The 18489-nt window shown below is 41.2% G+C and overlaps 4 protein-coding genes across 7 annotated transcripts in view; 2 read left to right on the top strand and 2 right to left on the bottom strand.

Moving 5' to 3' along the window:
• The window catches only part of ripor2 (RHO family interacting cell polarization regulator 2), a 64557-nt gene extending 58937 nt beyond the window's left edge, over positions 1-5620 (top strand). For all 3 annotated transcript variants that reach the window (XM_076754305.1, XM_076754303.1, XM_076754304.1), the window contains exons 18-22: positions 630-785; positions 1399-1601; positions 1719-1802; positions 2384-2474; positions 2871-5620. In XM_076754305.1, coding sequence (XP_076610420.1) covers positions 630-785; positions 1399-1601; positions 1719-1802; positions 2384-2474; positions 2871-2971 — 635 coding nt within the window. In that variant the 3' untranslated portion in view covers positions 2972-5620. The remainder of the gene's footprint in view (positions 1-629; positions 786-1398; positions 1602-1718; positions 1803-2383; positions 2475-2870) is intronic.
• Positions 639-12185, bottom strand: gmnn (geminin DNA replication inhibitor). Of its 2 annotated transcripts, XR_013078399.1 has the most exons (9): positions 12131-12174; positions 11665-11736; positions 10277-10378; positions 9991-10144; positions 9811-9893; positions 9325-9435; positions 8829-9023; positions 6070-6266; positions 639-772 (listed from the first exon to the last, which is right to left on the bottom strand). XR_013078399.1 is itself a non-coding variant. In XM_076754306.1 (8 exons), the coding sequence occupies exons 2-7, from the start codon at positions 11719-11721 to the stop codon at positions 8841-8843; spliced, it is 690 nt and encodes a 229-aa protein (XP_076610421.1). In that variant the 5' UTR covers positions 11722-11736; positions 12131-12185; the 3' UTR covers positions 6132-6266; positions 8829-8840. The 2 variants fall into 2 exon arrangements, 1 of the variants encoding a protein (XP_076610421.1); XM_076754306.1 differs by lacking the exon at positions 639-772 and having other exon boundaries at positions 6132-6266; positions 12131-12185.
• Positions 12186-12318: 133 nt separating this feature from the next.
• On the top strand, positions 12319-16800 carry c17h6orf62 (chromosome 17 C6orf62 homolog). The gene is made up of 5 exons (XM_076754252.1): positions 12319-13931; positions 14101-14277; positions 14369-14494; positions 14856-14990; positions 15438-16800. The coding sequence occupies exons 1-5, from the start codon at positions 13803-13805 to the stop codon at positions 15561-15563; spliced, it is 693 nt and encodes a 230-aa protein (XP_076610367.1). The 5' UTR covers positions 12319-13802; the 3' UTR covers positions 15564-16800.
• Positions 16794-18483, bottom strand: acot13 (acyl-CoA thioesterase 13). The gene is made up of 3 exons (XM_076754253.1): positions 18325-18483; positions 18024-18208; positions 16794-17214 (listed from the first exon to the last, which is right to left on the bottom strand). Exons 1-3 carry the CDS (start codon positions 18406-18408, stop codon positions 17058-17060), a joined length of 426 nt encoding a protein of 141 aa, XP_076610368.1. The 5' UTR covers positions 18409-18483; the 3' UTR covers positions 16794-17057.
• Between the last annotated feature and the right edge of the window lie 6 nt (positions 18484-18489).

The following is an 18489-nucleotide window of genomic DNA, read 5'->3' as shown; positions in this document are numbered from 1 at the left end:
TGGATCATCCCCGTCTTCTTCCTGCGTCACGTCTTTTTCTGTGTGCAGCACAGTCTTTTTTCTGTGTTTTTTATTGCTGTGTAAACTAATTTGGTTTTAAAATCAGTTTTAAATTTGTCCCTGAGGGAAAATTAGGTCACTGTAGTTGCTAAAAATAAGACATTAAAGAGACTGAATAGAATAGACTGTGAATCTAGTTCCAAGGATTATTTGCAGGGGTGAAATGTGACTTAAAAAGAGCTCGTCCTTAAACATCTACAGCAGTAAAATGGAACCTACACATTAATGCAGCAGGAATATTAATCCAAAATGTCAGATATAATAATAAAACACTGAAGGAGATGATTTTTCTGCATGAAAAGTACTTTTAATATTGATACTTTAAGTAATTTTTTCTGATAATTTTGACATACTTTTACTTAAGTAAGGATTTGAATGCAGGACTCTTACTTGTACTGGTGTGTCTTCACAGTGTTGTTTTGATAAGTAAATTCAGTAACGGATTTGAATATTTCTTCCAGCACTGATTATGTTAAAGTTTTGTTTTATATTAATTAGATCCTCACAATGCAAAAGTAGTTGCTAGAAACAGTTTTCACTGACCACAGATTTCCGTCTCTTCCCTGCAGTGATCGGGGTCGTCGTGGGTGAGATGGTGGACAGGAGCGATCTGGTGGCGGCTGCGCTCTCCCAGGATGTCCTGACTGTGTTTCAGTTCCACAGCTACATCTTACAGCATGAAGTACAGGACATGGAGACACACCTGCTGCACCTGGCCAGAGAGGGTGAGCAAAAGGGGGGCGACAACTTAGCAACTCAAAATCCTTTTAATACTGATTCTAGCAACTCTACACCTGTCTGCCACTGATTCATGTAAATCCCTCCACTATAACTCTTACTTTTAATTCAGTATATATGATTTATTTTGTACAGATTTTCTCCAAAAAATAGTTTTTTTTAAAAAAAAGCAGATCATTTAAACCAGCTTTCACTCTCTGCCTACAAGCACCCAAATCTTTGCATGTTTTAAGAGGACTCTGATGACTAGCTCACAGTAAATAAGGTCCTCTTGCAACATGAACAGCTTGAAAAGGCTTTGTGTAACAGAAAATGAATAGAAAACAGAGTGACAACACGCAAAACACTGCAGATTATGAGTCACTGCGGAAAATTAAAAAAGAAACAAGACATTAAGGAACAATGGGGTGTTTTCTACAGAAGATTTCACCCATTTTTCATAGTTAAACATTGATAAATCCCTGAATTTTTGAAAACAAACTGGAAAGATATTGATCAAAAGCAAACTAGCTCATGTCAGGACTAAAGAAAAGACGCTCTACAGACTATTGTATGTCTAAACTGTTCTGTTTGACACGTGTCTGTCTGCGTCGTCCTCAGATGTGTTTGCAGGGGCTCTGTGCAGTGGGGATTATTCTCAGTGTCTAGCGGAGCTGGAGGAGGTGCCTGTGGCAACCCTGTGGCCCCGAAGCAGCACCCTGAGGGCCCTGGCCTCCCTGCTCACTGCAGAGGACCCTGAGGTCAACAAGGCAGCAGCTGACTACCTCTCTACTGGAGCATCACGCAGCCACTTTAGGACCAGAGTGAGTAGTGCTGAAGACAGGGGGCATGTTAGAGAGAGATGTGTGTGTAAACAACATTTTAAATAGTCTTGACAGATGCTGCGAGTCTTGTTTGAATGTTTCTGTGTGTGTCTGCAGGCGGTGGAGTGCTACACCCAGGCGCTGTCAGAGGCTGGAGGTCAGAGCCAGAGGGCGGCCTGTTCAGCTCTCAGCTGTCTGCAGGTCAGTCGCCTCTATTTGGATTTTTTGCAGCGTGCTGCTTAACATGCTGTATGTGTGGTTTACTGGCAGTGAAGAGATCTCTTCTAACGTGACTCCAGTGTAAGAGTTTGAGGACAAAGCACGCAGTCCATGTTCTGTGCAGAAATGCTCCGTTCAGACGAAGCTGATATGAAGCTTCAGCAGTCAAATCGAGTGGCGTCCTCCAAAATGACAGCTTCTTTTTGGCACTGTGTGTTGGCTTGTGTAGCTTTGCAAGTGTGGACACAACACCAGCAATAAATCTACACTGACAGGACGAAGATAAGTACATGGTTTCACATGATTTCACATGATTTCTCATCAGTTAGTTTTTGCAGCATGGAGAGGATGATCATGGCGAACCACTATTCTCTCACTGAACACTACATGTGGCATATAGGTATTCTGTTTGTTACTGTGCAACTGCGTAGTTGCTTTTTACTGGTCTTGGTCACGTGAGAGGCGAGGCACAAAAGTAATGTTTCTTGTTTATCTAAAGCGTTATGATGGGGAAGGAGTTATGTGTTGTAACAGAACCGTTGTGTATTTCTGTCTGTCTGTAGGCAGTAGAGAGCATCAGAGCGGTCGTAGCACTGTGTGATTCAGCCGACGAAGAGCTTCGCCATGTTGCCATAGAAACCCTGCTCACGTTTGGTGAGTAACAAATTTATGGAAATCAAATGTTGCTCAGTTTGGTCTTTCGCTACACTTCTACACATCACTTTTATGTCTGTATTTTTATTTTATATTCTTACAGGATGAACATTAATGTAGTTTGTATAATAAGACTCTGATGATGCACACTGGATTTAACCCATTAAACTTTATTGGACTGAAAAAAGGCAACAATTCCCCCTATTGGGTCTCCATCAGCCAGTGTGACATTGACTTTTGTTTGCCTTGAAGCAGTAGTGGGGAAGCGTTGCCTTTTCTTAGGCCGATAAAGTTTTTGAAGCGTGAATCCAGTGTGCAGATTCATTTTTCACTGATTTGTACCACGCCATCGTCACCTGTCGTCAGTGTGTATAGGTAACCTTGTGTTTGTGGCAGGTGAGGAGGGGCGGCTGGCGTACGAGCAGCTGGACACGGTGCCGGGGGAGATGATCCGTCTTGGGGCGCGGCGGGGGAACGCCGTCACCACTGCCTTCTGAGCCGCCGTGCCACCGATGACATCACAAATGGCATCTCAGCCCAAAGCTCCGAGGACAACACCGCCCACTCAGCTTCACCCCGCACTGCACACCTCACAGGGCTGTTAATGACTGATCACTTTATTGATCTGCTTCATGGCACAGACTTAAGGATCTCCACTTCAGATCACTGTTTTTACTGATACTGCCGCCTAAAAGGAACTAACACCAAACAAACCCTCTTAACCACAAAGACACACAACCGGTACCCCTCCTGCACACACACATGCACACTCACACACCTAGTCCTCCACCATCTCCACTTTCAGACCCTGCACCCTCCCTCCTCTCCCTGCTTTCTGAGCCAGGCGGACCGGTCGCGTTGAGTTTAACAGGAGAATTTGACTGGACACAAAGCCGCTGAAAGCTGCTCCAAAGACTGTGGAAACTGCAAATTGAGCAATGCATCGTCACATGACCTCTGTCAACAAGCTATCCACCACTGCACACAACACCTGTATCACCTGCTCACTGATTAATTATCATCTTGATTGTTACCGAGTCAGTTGTGTCACGCAATATACTAAGTATGATCTTTGAATAATCTCTGTTTATCACATGTTTTAGTTGGTGGTTTTGCATTAGAAATGTTTTTTCCCGCTTTCGGAAGATTTGCACTGTTGTAAGGCATGTAAATATGGCATATTTTACACAGCCGGTGTAATATATGTGCTTGTATTTAAAATCTATTTTTAAGTTCTGTTTTCTAGTACGTTCCATTTTGAGTTTCAGGGATTCTTGTGTGGTTGAAAGATGTGTGTTATGTGGCACGGAGGACCATTAATGAGTTGAGAATGGCGTCTGAGAGGAAGTCGTGTTGCGGTTTAAAAGCTCTAGTTTCACAGCAGTTTACGGTCTTGAACAGATTTTGACCTCCAGTGGAGGAAAAACTGAAGGGTAGAGGTGAAGCAGGTCAGCACAGTGCACGAGGTTCACTCACTCAGTTTAATTCGCAGTTTTCTCATACTTGCAGTTGAACAAGTGCAATTTTCTTCTGTACATACGTGACTGTTTTTGCACCTAGCTGACGTGAGAGGACATTTGAAAAAGTCAGCTTCGACCATTTGAGCCTTGATATGGTCCACAAATATACTCTTTTGTAAATGCATTTTTCCTACCAGGTACGAAGCCAGATGAGGGCAATAAAGGTGGTTTAGGTTCGTGATCGTGCACTTTCTTAATAAACGTAGAGAGGAGGCTCCTTTGGGCTGAGTCAAGGCGTAGCCTCGGTTTTGGCTACCTGCACATCCACACCGTATGTGAGCTAATGGCCGGATTAGAAATCAAGTGTTTTCTATGAGAAGCTGCAGAATGAAGTGTTTGTTCGGTATGTCTTGGGTCTGTTTTACTTCTCTGCATCTTAACTGTAATGTGGGAAAACTGACCTGAGGTAAGAGCCCAATTACAACTTTTCCCACTGTAACTGAACTACTGAGTCTTGTGCTAGTGCACGGCGACACAACTCACATTTGTTCACTCATCTTATTTATTATTTACTCCTTGTAATTCTAATATTCTTTGGAGTTATACTGTAATAGTGCAGATGGCATTGTTATGTAAATGAAATGTGTATTTATGTTCTATTTCGGAGCAGGTCTAGTATTTGAGATATTGTTTATCATTTAAATAGGCCTCCATGTTATCACCATGCAAATGATCTCATGCTTAACTTTAATTGGAGTTTATTTTGAATGAATTATATTCGATAAATTATTATTTTGGAGAAGATTAAGATTTGCTAATAGTCTAATAGTATTATAGATTTCTTTTCCCTGAAAGGTCCCAGACTTAATGGGACATTATATATTAGAAATGTTACTTTATTACTTCTAACATTTACTGTAACCAAAGGAAAGCTTCATTTTAAAATGGTCTTTTAATAAGAGCTCATAATTCATTAAGGAGAATGTATTTTCAACACATTTGCATTTTGGCCACAATGCTCAGACTTACCTTTAGAAGCACAACGTAAAAATAAGACAAACCCATAATATATGAATCCTTTCATTTGGTTCTAACTGCACAGTCCAAAAGCCATATTGATTAAAAACAAGTGGTAATATTTTTATGAAATGTATTTTTTTCTTTTGTATTATAATCTGTAAATGTGTGAAGTTGTTACTAAAAGCTGAAGACGGCGTCAAGTTTTGTTTTTGTTTTGTTTTTTTCTAGACATCCTTTTGGAAAACATTGTCCATATTTTAAGTAACAGCTACTTTTCTTTCTTCCATGATGTGAATAACGTTACAGTATTTGGCAAAGTATCTTAACTCATTCACTGATTCAGTGTTGGTTCATTTTTTTTTTTTTTTTTTTTTTCGAGCTGCTTTCCTTTTCAAACTTGCAGTTAACCAGTGTTAAGTCAAGTTGATTCATTGGCTGTTGAATTCCTAATCATCACAAACTACAAGTTGTCAAACTGTGCACATCTTTAATTATCAAGAGAACGGTTTTAAGAATAACTTGGTTCACTTTGCTGGAATTGATCTTCATCCATCTCTGTGGTCAAAAGCTTCCGTACTGATCCGTTTAGTTGCATACTACTCTTCTCCATCAGTATTTCCTCTGCTCATCAAAAGTTGCAATAAAGTTTATTTTTGCATAATTGAACCCACAAAATTTGGGATTTTTTTTTAAGTGAAAGTCTGAAATGTCTGTCATGACTGATGCTTGTCTGCTGAGTTATTTTTGTTAGTGTTGTGGCAAAATGGCATCTCATAGTGGGAACAAACTACAACGCAACTACTGAACGTCACAACAACAACAACAACACATCCATAGCACAGCACAGCTTAATGCTCCACTACACAACAATATTTCTGTTTGGCTCTCATGGAGAGAAGCAGCTTCTCAGGACACAAGGTAAGATTATCTCAGCAACACAAAACCAACTTCATTCAGTGCTAAGATGAAACAGAAGTTTCTGTCATGAGTTTCATCATTTCCTGCTGCATCCTGGTAATAGTGGTTCACTGTAACTTAGATAAATCATGTCTGATACATATGACAAGGAGTGTACGGGCTAAACGACCGGAAAGAAAGAAGGACATCGAGCCTACCTTTGGCCTGACGTTGATGGCCTTAAACGCTGAGTGCGACAGCCGGTGGATTGTGAGACAGGAGGAGGTGGCTGCCGACCTCCAAAATCTGCAGGAGGACTTCGACAGGAAGGTCACCCTGCAAAGGATGATCTGATCACCAGAATGCAGCTGAGAAGAAGGCTGCTGAAGCAGAGAATCTGGAGAGCTCAGCCAACCTGAAAGACAAAGAAAGAGAGATCAACCAGAGTGAGGCAGAGGGGAAAATAAAAGTCACAACTCTGGAAGATCCTCAAAGCTCGTACCTAATTGAGAGCGACAAAGTGAGCCAAATCCAGTCAGAGATCAAGCTCCTGCAGCACGACACTGAACTTCAGCTACGTCACCTCAGCTGATCATCCTGATGTGGGAGAAAGAAGTTTGTACAAACAGCTTGTTTCAGGTTCACATTTAGCCTTTAAAAGAGAAAATACTGGGAGCTTGTTGAAAAGACTGACAAGGAGAAGGCAAAGATGGAAAAAAAAAGAGGAAGAGACACCAAAGAAGGAGACAGAAAAGAGACTGAAAGAGAGGAAAAAGAAAAGGAGCAATTAAAAAGAGAGGAGAGGAAGGAAAATGAAAGAGTAATTAAAGAAAGACAAAGAAAACGAGGAGGGGGAGGAGAGAGAGAGAGAGAGAGAGAGAGAGAGAGAGAGAGAGAGAGAGAGAGAGAGAGAGAGAGAGGAGTAACCCGCTCCTCACTGGCTGAGTAAATTCATCCATCCCTCTACCCCACACAGGAGATTTCCTGTTTGTCTGAACCAGTCAGTCAGAGCTGCAGAGGGAGAGATGCCAGTTTTGTAAGATGTTATGAAATTAGTCTGTTAGAAACAAAGAGAAGGCCGATCTTTGTGTGGTGGCCTTTCAGGGTGGGCAAACTGCAGCACAAATGTGAGTTTAACACCAAGAGAGTTTAAATATGCTGTTCATTCTGTCCCTGGACGGACAACTTTATGTTTATGGATCATTCCAACACGAGTGAATGTATGATGGAAGAGGTGCCAGCTCTGTTCAATGCTGCATAAACCCTTTCAATGTAACTGAGGCGTTTGCAACTAAAATGCAATTGCAGCCATTAAACGCATTAAATTATCCAATTTATCTGCCATATAGATCAAGTGTCCATCCTTGGATGAGGGTAATTCATATAAGTCAGTTAATTTTAAAATGAAGAATTTCAAAGAGAGGTGAGCTATGGGCCTTTTAATGTTTGTTCATTTGATCTCATTAAATATTCATATTTCCTTATTCACTTGATTCTGGCCCGTTTTCATTTTGCAAAACTGACCCCCAGGCAAAGCAAGCTGAGTATCCCTGTTATAAGTAAAATTAAACAATGTCAATACTTGATTAGAAGTAAAAATCATACTCAATTACAGAAGTACAGTAGGGGAAATACATATTCAACACACTAACATTTCTTCCATTAAACTCAGTCCAAGCTGCTATCTTTCCATAGAATAGTTAGCTGCATGGGACCTTAAAAACACCCTGCAAAGGAGACTGTCAACTGGTTCCAGAGGACGAAAATGAGGCGTTGGAATGGCCCAGTCAGTCAGTCACCAGACTATTACAATTTGTCTGTGTAGTTGAGTTAATACTAACATCTGGTCTCAATTTCATTTGAATCGCTGCTTTAGAAATGTTGAAATAGTGGAGTTGCATATTTACTTCCCCCACTGCACAGCTACAAATGAACTATTAAAAGTAAATTCTGCAGAAAAATGACTGGGGGGGTAAGAAACAAAAATCTTTGCTACACACATTTGAAGTCATTTCTAACTTAAAAGCCTTGCTTTTTTGTGACCAGTTGTTTGAGCTCCCCTTGGCCTCAAACAATTTAGAAATTATACCAACTGTGAAGTGCATGGTGGCCACAACCAGTCAGCATTCACTGAAGGACAAGATTCACAGGCCTGGAGAAAAAAAAAAAAAAAAAAAATCTACTTGAAAACAATTTTTTGTAAAAATGTTTATTTTACATCTGCTTTATGTACACAACGGTGCCATAACATTGCACAATTTTACAGTGTAAACCAAAAACCCTTGAGGGCCATGCTCTCAGCCACATCTGGCAGTGAAGATGGCACTGTCACCTGGAGCAATATCACCTCAGTGGGCTTTTTGCACAGCACGCATTTTGGACAGTCTTAAAAAAAAGGAAAAGCACAGGTGACTGAGGACTCTGGTGTTTGAGGCTACTGATGCTGCAGCAGGTGACAGGGCGTCCTATGGTCAAGAACTAATGGACGAGGCTGCACTTGCTTCAGCAGGTGGCACCAAACTGCAACCTTACAGCAGATGAACAGCCAAGTGAACTTCACCCAACACGACTCCAAGATTGACTCGGCATGTCCATGCGCAGAACAAAAGACTGTCTTGCCAAAATCCAATTCAAGCTTCAAAGCAGACAAATCGTCCAGATTCAGCAAAGGCTTGAATTTACACCTGTGCTTTTCCTGAGACGTGTCAAAATGTCTGATGTGGAAAAAAATATATATATACTGGTTTAGTTTTGAAAGCCTCTTTACTTGAACAAGAACTGACAAGTACAGCAAAAGCTACAATAACTCTGAAAGAATGGAACCAGTCCCTGTCTTGTCAAGGCTGAAGATAAAATTAGAGGCATTTCAAAAATGATCTTCATAGTTTGCTTTGAAGGCCTGTTTAGTTAAATGCATGACCACCTGTTACTGCCAAAACACACTGTGGCTAAAATCTGTAAAAGTCCCATGACATACACGAGTTGTCGGTCAGTCTTGCGATCCATCTTGTTCATTGTCTGAGGCCTCCTCTTCCTCAGCATCACTCTGACTGCAATGAGAGTCTTCTTCCTCATTCTGACCTGCCACTACACTGTCGTCATCATCGTCATCCACGTCAAGGGCCATCTCCCTCAGTTCCTCCAGACTGTCTGGGCTCTTCCCAGTCAGTCTCTTTATTAAAAAAAATAAATAAAAAAATTACATACAAATACCAAGAGAAGCCCTTCAAGGTAGTTTACATTTCATTGTAACTATACTTCATATACAGGTCTTTGCGACCGTGTTCACCTGTCAGAAGATGTGACATATATACACACTCAGGTAAATAATTTAGGAATGTGGTTTAAGAACATATGCAGCATGCAAATGTGTACAACAAGGCTTGAATTCAAACCTAGAACAAGCTTGTGATTAAAATTAAGTGGTCACAAAATGTCAAGACCAGACACCAGGAGCCAAAACTCATACCTACCTCAATCATATCAGCCATGTACTGCACATGCTGTGCCAACTCCTGCAGCTCATCATTTTCACATTTGAGCTTTGTTATCTGTTCATCTTTGGCCTCAATGTCTTTGTGTAGCTGGTTTGAAGGGGGGGGGGGGGAAAGTGGTGTCATTAAGCTGAATAAAGAAAGCTTGAAAAAGCACAACCACGCTTTAATAAATCCTCCTCACAACAATGTATCTTACAAATGACACAAATCACAGACTATTTCGGGGAAAAAGGGCATTTTAGGTATATTAGGCAGAACTTTCAGACCTTCAAATAATCCATTCAAAATGAGCACGCAGGTTTCATTATTACAGAATGAGAAAACTCACTTTAATCAGTATTCAGGTGCAGAGTTACATCAAAATTCGGTGCCAGCTGGACTAGAGCCAACTTGGCTCAGTGGAAGCGTGGGAACAGCTCAACTGCGAGCTAAACATTAGCCATCTCTTAGTGATTAACTCACCTTCTCGTTCTCCTGTAGAACATTGTACAAGGCCTTCCGACGCTCCTCAGCTACCTCTTTCCAATAGGTGGAAGGTGGTGTTTCTGCAACAACATTAATTCAAGCTCAAGATAAATTTGTTTCTTGGGTAGATTCCACAATTTGTAGTCTGCAGTGCATTGATTGTGAATCCCTGCCTACCTTTGACCATAAGTTCATATGCTTCATTGGACATGCCATCTGTCAAACACTGACTGTCCTCTGTTTGTGTGGATTTGACTTCTACCTTCACCCTCTTTGGGCCTCTAGTTTGTTCTGCGCTCCACTGCTTCCGTTTGGGAATGACCTTACCCATCTAAAGAGTTGATTTAGAAGGAGGTTGAAAGGCATCTACAAATCACATCTGTCAATGGAACAATACCATACAGAGTTTTGATCGAATGCAAACTTTGACAAAATAGACATCAAGGAATAAGCCACCACATACCTGAGCCGACCTTCCCAAATCTTTGTTGATAGCTGAGGGCTGGAGGACCTGCAGGGTTTGCCTGGGGGGTCCCATTGCCTTTTGAGATGGTGCGAAAAAGCTCTGGAAGACAACTTAAGTTTTACCTTATTGCTGAGTAGATCACAAACCACAGATATGAGAATGATAAAAGGCAATATCTGAAACCCTTCTCCAGTGGGTCTTGAGAAACTCAAGACTGAGTCACATGGGAAGCTAATACGACCTGTGTTCTCATTCTCAAAGCCTCTATTCATCAGGACTTAGAATCACTTTGCACGCTTTTACTTTAGTTACACTGTCACCATGGGAGAGGGTACAAGTGAAGTGCTTCAACAACACTGCTTCCATGTGCAACAGGCCCACAGGTGTGGGAACGGGCGCACAGGCCAAACTCTTTCCAACGTCCGTGGGAAAGTTTCTCCTCAAAGCTCATTACAGGTCAGCCAACAAGCTCAGTTTGTTAATGTTTGGCCACAGCTTCACACAGCTGAGAGTGTGTTTCATGCCTATATGGGTCCCATTTTGGCAATTTTGAGCTGTGGGAGAGACAATGTCTGAAACTACTTGAGGTACAGCCTATACATGGTTGTCTCGAGTAGCTTGAATTAAAACATAGTGCTTTGTCCAAATTGGAGGAGCTAAGGAAGACCTGTCAGACATGAAATATTCACGTCCTCAACTAACATTCAGCCAAAACAATGCAGTTAAACTGTATTGCCATGCAAAACAATGACAGATTCTCCAGTCTCCTTTCACTGCTGAAGTCATTTACTGCTCAAATAAGCTTTGACAGCAGAAATTTCTACTTGTCAGAGAAGCAAGAGTTACTAATTTAACAGCTACCCAGCTCTGTTCAAGTTTCCCAGTAAGCCAGCCCTGAAATCAAAGCAGCAAGATGCATTTTGTCATTTATTTTCTTATTTATACCTGTGCTTTTCTACTGCAGCATGTCAAAGGGCCAACATTTGAGAGTTTATGGGATTGCATATTTGAATGATGCCACATGCTGTGTTTGCATTGAAAACTCCAGTACATGAGATTGTGTACCCTGTTTTTAGGTCTTAAGTGTTCATCCTGGGCTATATTTACGGGGACAGAAAGGGTAAAACAACTTAAGAGCGATTCCTCCAGCCTGATACACGTGACCTCTTTCTGTCTCACCTATATATACTGAGGTCTAATCAGCTGTTCTCTATGTAAAAATGGCGTGTGACAACATCGTCCACACCAATAATGGCGACATACTGTGATAATACGTTACGCTACCTGTGTATCGTCTCTTGGATCTCATCCCTAAACGTTTAACCGTTGGGTGGATACTAATCTGCAGGAGTTCACCTCAAACCGAGGATAAATTAATCACTCACCTTTATGTTCTCGTTGGACATTTGGCGGCTGTGTTTTAGCTTTCCACTTGAGCTCATTTTCTTCCAAGAGACCTAATAAGGAAAGAACATGACGTCACTACTCAGGAAAGCGATCAGAAAGCGACAAACATTTGAGATAGCAGCCAAAGTAAGCTAGTTTAAAGTGTTAACGTTAGATCTTAAACTCACCAACGATGATTGTGAAACATGTCTTATTTAGAATGAGACTTAATTGACGTTACCTTGTTAAAAAGACTAGTTTAACGTTAAATGCGGCGGCACCTCTGAAGGAAACGTTACGGTAGAAAAAGGCCAACTGAGTCAGCTAACGCTAAACGTAAGCCTTTTTAAGCGACTACAGACCAATGCTAACACAAAAGTAGCTTCTGTCGGCAGAACTTAACGAGCAGCAGATGTGGAACGAATAAAGACAATATTTAAGTAGATAAACGTACAATCAACTTACCGTTGATGAGGCACACCTCGTTATTCAGACTGTCTATTCTCTTTCCTGTGGATCTCGCGCCAGGAGCTTAAATACGCCCACCGGATCACGTGGTAAAGGAGCCACTCACGACGAGGACGTTTTTTTTGTGCTGTTTTTTTTTTTTTTTTTTGCTCGTGCGGTCACATGTCAACACACGTCACATCTTTGTAGTTGACTGTGCAGCCATTTTGGGGAGGCTGTGGACCGACGAGCTCGTCTGTGCCATTATTAGCTGCCCGAAAACACACAAAGAAACCAAACGGAAAAACGTTGGACAACACGCCGTTAAATATGGGCCCGCCGGGAGACAGAACACGCCACATGTCGACTGAAAGAACGGAGGATTTCAGCTGGATTGTCGATTTATCTTGACATGGCATGCAGCAGGGCGAGTCGGAGGTTGTGACGACTGACGAAAAGAAGAGAAAGAAAACAAGCGCAGCAAACACCTCGAAACTTCAGACGTGGAAAGGGGAGATTTTGATTAGCTAAGGTGTATTTCGCCATTCAGCGTTCGTCGTTGGTTGGCTTTTGATTCCCTGGCTGATTTATGTCGATGTAGTTGTTGACAAGACACGACTGAAGCAAATTATATCGAGCTAAAATGCTGAGCACAAGCAAAACCAGCTAGTCAGTCAGCCCCGCAGGTCTATTGACTCTCACAGCACTGGCAGTCACATTGGACCAGACGAGAAAATGTAAACGCGTGGAAAGATGACTGTACGCTAGCTAGCCGACCACACATAGGCCTCAATTAAGCCAATCAGTCAGAAGATAAGATGTAGCTATATCGTTGGTTCACTACTAGTTAGTGTTGGAAGTGAATGCCTAGATTAGCTTGCTAGCTCACCTTAGCTAGTGTGCTAAAAATACGCCCACATCATGACTATCAGCAGTGGCAGCACCGCAGGCCGTGGGCCAATTGAGTGGCAGTAACAGTCAAGGAAATGTCAAGGTACTTTCGCAGTAGTCTTCGATGTTACCCGGTGCCAATATCTCCTGGCATCTGTATTTACCTGCCATGTTTGTCTGTATCCCCAATCCGTCTGTAACACGCACATAAAGCAGTCTCTACAGGGAAACAAACACAAAACGACAGTCATGGATAAGGGACTTTGAAATGACCCAAACAGTAGATTATTTGTCCGCTTGCTAGTCTCTGTACGCCTCAATTTCACTTGCAAAAATATATTGCCGGTTTGGGTTTTTTACACTAGCAGCCGTGTCTGTTGATTTCAGTAACACAGAAGAAAAGTTTGTTAAATCTGATTTGCTCTTTAATTTATATCTCTGTTGTAATCCCATGCGGATGGCAGGTTGAAGAAAAAGCTAATTTGGCTTAAAAGTCATGTCTTAAAACATGGATTTCTGAACAAGTAAGAAGGAGATGTAGTCTTAGCTTGTTGATCATTCCCCACCTCAACACTGCCCTTTTACAGACGTGAAAATGACTTAGTTTTGTTTCTGAGTTTTTGACCTTTTCATTTGGTAGATAGCGGGTAATTCACAGATGTAGCCCTAGAGTTGTTTGATGCGTCGTTTCTGCAAAGGGTAGCTAGCTCCATCCTTTATCCAACGTATAAATACAAAAGTAGAGAGTGTAGCCAAAATATTCTGCTCAAGAGGAAGACACTACCATCAAAATCTAACCATGGGGGACCCAACTTCACGAAGAAATCAGACAAGAAATCGACTTCGAGCTCAACTTCGGAAGAAAAGGGAATCTTTGGCTGATCAGTTCGACTTCAAGATTTATATAGCCTTCGTTTTCAAAGAAAAGGTTTGTCAGTAAAAATGGAAGAATTCAGTAATACTTGACAAGTCTGAAACCACACTCTTACACAATAACATAATTATTATCAGTGTTAAAATCAGACTTGTTTCTCATACGACCAAGGCTAAACAATGACTTTAAAATACATGTTTGTGTCTGCTCTTTGTCATTACAGAAGAAGAAGTCTGCACTTTTTGAGGTAGCTGAAGTGGTACCAGTGATGACCAACAATTATGAAGAAAACATCCTACGAGGTGTGCGGGATTCCAGCTACACTCTCGAGAGTTCAATAGAACTCCTGCAAAAAGATGTTGTGCAACTACACGCCCCCCGATACCAGTCAATGCGAAGGGTACGTTGGTGCACCATCTTAGGAGGGGGAGAGCTTAAAGAAGACGGTGTACAGTCGTGTTTTACATTGTTCTTCCTTCTCTTATTCACAGGATGTGATAGGCTGCACACAGGAGATGGACTTCATCCTTTGGCCACGCAACGATATTGAGAAGATTGTCTGTCTGCTGTTCTCCAGATGGAAGGGGGCTGATGATGAACCCTTTAGGCCTGTTCAGGTCAGAATTTGGCATGTCGTCAGATTACTTGGGATACAAATGTTTGAAGTCTCTTGTTAATTATGGCTGCAACTAACAATTATTTTCACGATCAATTAACATGCTGATTACTTTGTAGAATACAGTCCAAAGTGACGTATTCAAATGTCTTATTTGACCAACAAAACTCAAAGATGGTAGAAGTCATTTTTTGACTCAAAGTAACGTTTTTGTGTGTGTTGCAATTATTTTATTTTCACAATGAAGACCTTTTTTTACATATTGCAAAAACAGGAGTTTGAGTAATTGATATGTATATCACCCACCCATGGATCCAACAAAATGTACTTCTTGGCTCACAAGTCTACCCTTTGATTTACAGGCCAAGTTTGAATTTCATCATGGAGACTATGAGAAGCAGTGCTTGCATGCTTTGGGTCGTAAAGACAAGGCTGGGATGGTCATGAACAACCCAAGTCAGTCTGTATTTCTCTTCATGGATAGACAGCACTTACAGGTGAGTCAGTACAATGAAATCACAGTGTTACTGATGAGCTACACTGAAACGTCACACAGCCCAACTAGTGGTGAACCCGTATGGGTTTTTCAATGGCCGGTGCCAACATTTAGAGATGATGATGATGACATAAAGCTGATGTCATGTTGTTTTGTATCTGATTAAATTCAAACAACTATAATAACAAATGAGACATAATTGCTGACACTAATGTTATTGTCTGTTTGCTTAAGTAGAACTGCACTCTGTAGTGCATAATTTTAAATAGAAAAAACTAATTTACACAGGTAATCAACAAAACTAAACTTTGCAAAAGAAAAACAAACCTTCAGTAAAATAAAGTTTTAGTGCACTTTTCAACCGTATTTACCATCAGATAGCAGCATCTCCTTGTTTCTGAGGGAGAAAATTGAGAATAAAAATGTTCTCTGTCCACTTCTTTTACAGACTCCTAAAACTAAGGCCACAGTTTTCAAGTTGTGCAGCCTTTGCCTTTACTTGCCCCAGGACCAGCTGACCTGCTGGGGTGTGGGAGACATCGAGGATCACCTCCGCCCATACATGCCAGATTAAGGCTTCCTGCTCCACTCAGCCACATAGGGAAAAGCCCTTCCCCTCCCTCCTGCCTAAGCCTTCAGAAGCAAATTGATGTACTCATCTCCACCCGTTTCCTTTTAAAAGATTTGAACTTGTGCTTGGATCTCTCCTTTTTTGTTACCTACTCGTTCTCCCCTCCCTGACCTGAAGCTGAATCAGTTTCCATCCTTGTTTTTCCCCTCACGCTCCCAATGTCCCTCTTCTCCTCTCTGCCATTTTTGGATTGGTTCCCCCATTTTGTTTTGTTCTGTTTTTTTTATTTCACTCCCTCTGCATTCCCTCTTACTCACTCATCCAGTTTTGTTTATTTGAACCTGCACGAACATTGATTTTGAGTGGTTGGTTGTTCTCTTGGAGCCGCACTGTCAACAGCACCGGTCATTGAAGGAACTCTTTATGTTGCATCAAAGCAGGAACAAACAATACACATGTCTTCACGGTGGTTCTCAGATGGACGTGTTTTTATATCCTTGTTGTCATAAGAAAGGATTGTTAAAGCTTGTTTGTAATGTCAATGGGGTTTCTAGAACAACTTTACACAATCTTTTGACCAAGGGACAGGTGTGAATAGGCGTTAAAACACCTGTATAAGCGAAGAAACAAGATGAACAATATTTGTCAAATCATATGGTGTAGGTATTGCTTCTTATAAACCGCCTTAGTTTTTTTGCTGGACTTTTTAAAAAATGTTTTTGTGTCATTTGCTTTCCTCTGAAAAATGCTAGGCAGGCCTTTGCGAAAAATCTTGAGTGACTTGAAAGGCATTGTACACAAAGTTGAGACATGTTGGTTAGATGTTGAAGGTCATTGTCACCGTTCAAGCCGTCGTTCATGCACCGTTCATTTAAGCTACTGAAATCTGCTGTTTTATGTTTTGTTTTATTTGGGATGTGGGTTGGTGAGATTGAAATGGTGATATACTTAATGTTTAACACACTTAACAAACGTTGCTGAAAGCTAACTGATTTCTGTTTAATTTGACCTACTAAAATTTACATAATTTGCTGCCATGCTCATTAAATTTAAATTGGGTTTTGCAGGCTTTTTTGTCAAAAGAATATGAAGCACACAGTACAAATAATTTTGCTCCTTGTTGATTCAGTGTGTTCAAATGAAAAGGTATAAGGTGTGTAACTTCTGGAAATTTTTTTTCTGTTGATTCTCAAATCAATACTGCTGAGCATATCCCAATACAGTGCAAATTCTGAAAGCATTACATTTGTCCATTTGCTTTATTGCATGTGCATGAAACAGTACCATTAATACAGTAGCAGTGACAACAAATTTATAACACTGGTAACAACATAATACCCAGCTGTGGAAGGAGTTGTAGCACTGTTGCCTTTTTTGTTTTTGTACACAGTGGGTTTGCAAACTATTTACTAGTAGAGGTTAGTTTACATCTTCACTTGTCTTGACAGTGTAGTTAAATGATACATGATTTACAAATAGGCACAGAGAGGGGACAGCTTAGCTGCCAAGGTGTTTAGTGTGTCTTCCTTGTGCTATGAGCTTCCCTGTGACCTTACTGGTGAGGTCTACAGTGGCAAACGCGAGCGTCCGTCCTTCCTTCAGAACCTGAGCAGTGATAAGTACGTCCTCTCCTATCTTGGCAGCGTTCATGTATCTGTAAGACATTGACATTTGTAGCTTATGAAGTTAATCTTCAATCTGACCATGTTAACACACTGAAGGTCAAGGTCACCATCAGAGGGAATAAATAGGATCACATTTTGAATTTCAATTTATTTTAATTTAAGACAAGCTGATCCCACACATTTTCACGGGGGCTGCGGTGATGAAAACCTTTTTTTTTCCCAGACCTGTTGGTACAGTCGAGGACACTGAGATCAAGTCCTCTGTATTTCTTTCTGGTTTAAGGAACATGAGGTTACAGTCTACAAGTAACAATGCACAACATTTTATATGCAGATTGAGGTATTTTTAGACTCAGTATGTTTGCATTGGACCACTTCAAGGTCAACCAAAATAAAAGTTCTAGAAAATGATCACAATTAGAAATTACATTAAAAAAAAATCGAAATAAAAAGATTTTAGAGGTTTTCTTTCTGATGACAGCAGTATTTCAGAAATGTTATCCTCAGCCTTGCCTGAAATATGTCCGAAACTTTAAATTCAACTTGCAACAGTAATTTGGAGGAAATAAAACAACCTCTTGTCTGCTTCTACAAATAGTCGCTGAAATGGTTGCTACAAATCTCAGGCCTATCTTGTAGGAGTCTAAAACGTTTCATTCCACACGGCGTTTGAGTTATGAACCTTACAACCACTGCAATCTGTAGCTACATTTGTCCATTTGAGAGCTCAATATCCATTGAAATTTCACAGGTTAGTCCACGGACGATGCTCAGGTTTCCAGGGATCAGTGGCGAATAAATCTGAGCTTTTTAAGATTCACAGTGTTTATGGACTCACGTTATGTTCATATCCACACTGACTCCTGGTGCTCCCCTCTCAGTGTTCATGATAGCCATGGTGGAGATGACATCGACCAGGGTGGCTGTCAGCCCGCCGTGTAGCGTACCTCCCCGGTTAGTGTGCTCCTCTTCTACCTTCATCTCACACACCACCTTTCCTGGGCTGGCAGACAAGACGTCCACCTGAGGAAAGCACATAGGTATGTGTGACAGTGCAACAAGGCGAGCCATTGCTAGCTCGGTGAACTGTTGAGTTTATATAAACGGTCAACACGTGCCACAGAAAGTGTATTTTTTACCTTTGTCAGGACTCTGTCAAAGCCTGGACAATCTACCATTGTTCTCATTATTTGTTTTAACGTATTTAACGGCAGCGAAACCATACTTAGCGCTTAGAAATGTCCAGTACTGGCCAATGTCAAACTTCTGTTTACTACGCACCGGAAGGTGTTGCGTCTGATAGG

The sequence above is a fragment of the Chaetodon auriga genome, chromosome 17 (assembly GCF_051107435.1).
Source record: "Chaetodon auriga isolate fChaAug3 chromosome 17, fChaAug3.hap1, whole genome shotgun sequence".
Classification (NCBI taxonomy): domain Eukaryota; kingdom Metazoa; phylum Chordata; class Actinopteri; order Chaetodontiformes; family Chaetodontidae; genus Chaetodon; species Chaetodon auriga.
Note: the sequence above shows the minus strand (reverse complement) of the source record. Positions and strands in the feature narration are given on the sequence as shown.

Excerpts from the sequence above, each read along its gene's own strand:
- gmnn (XM_076754306.1), bottom strand. The coding sequence starts at position 11,721 with ATGAGCTCAAGTGGAAAGCTAAAACACAGCCGCCAAATGTCCAACGAG. Across the intron at positions 10,379-11,664 it reads TGTCCAACGAGAACATAAAG|AGCTTTTTCGCACCATCTCA; the intron begins GTGAGTGATTAA and ends GTTGTCTTCCAG. Across the intron at positions 10,145-10,276 it reads ATTTGGGAAGGTCGGCTCAG|ATGGGTAAGGTCATTCCCAA; the intron begins GTATGTGGTGGC and ends TCAACTCTTTAG.
- c17h6orf62 (XM_076754252.1), top strand. The coding sequence starts at position 13,803 with ATGGGGGACCCAACTTCACGAAGAAATCAGACAAGAAATCGACTTCGA. Across the intron at positions 13,932-14,100 it reads CCTTCGTTTTCAAAGAAAAG|AAGAAGAAGTCTGCACTTTT; the intron begins GTTTGTCAGTAA and ends TTGTCATTACAG. Across the intron at positions 14,278-14,368 it reads GATACCAGTCAATGCGAAGG|GATGTGATAGGCTGCACACA; the intron begins GTACGTTGGTGC and ends TCTTATTCACAG.
- acot13 (XM_076754253.1), bottom strand. The coding sequence starts at position 18,408 with ATGGTTTCGCTGCCGTTAAATACGTTAAAACAAATAATGAGAACAATG. Across the intron at positions 18,209-18,324 it reads TTGACAGAGTCCTGACAAAG|GTGGACGTCTTGTCTGCCAG; the intron begins GTAAAAAATACA and ends TGCTTTCCTCAG. Across the intron at positions 17,215-18,023 it reads AGTGTGGATATGAACATAAC|ATACATGAACGCTGCCAAGA; the intron begins GTGAGTCCATAA and ends AATGTCTTACAG.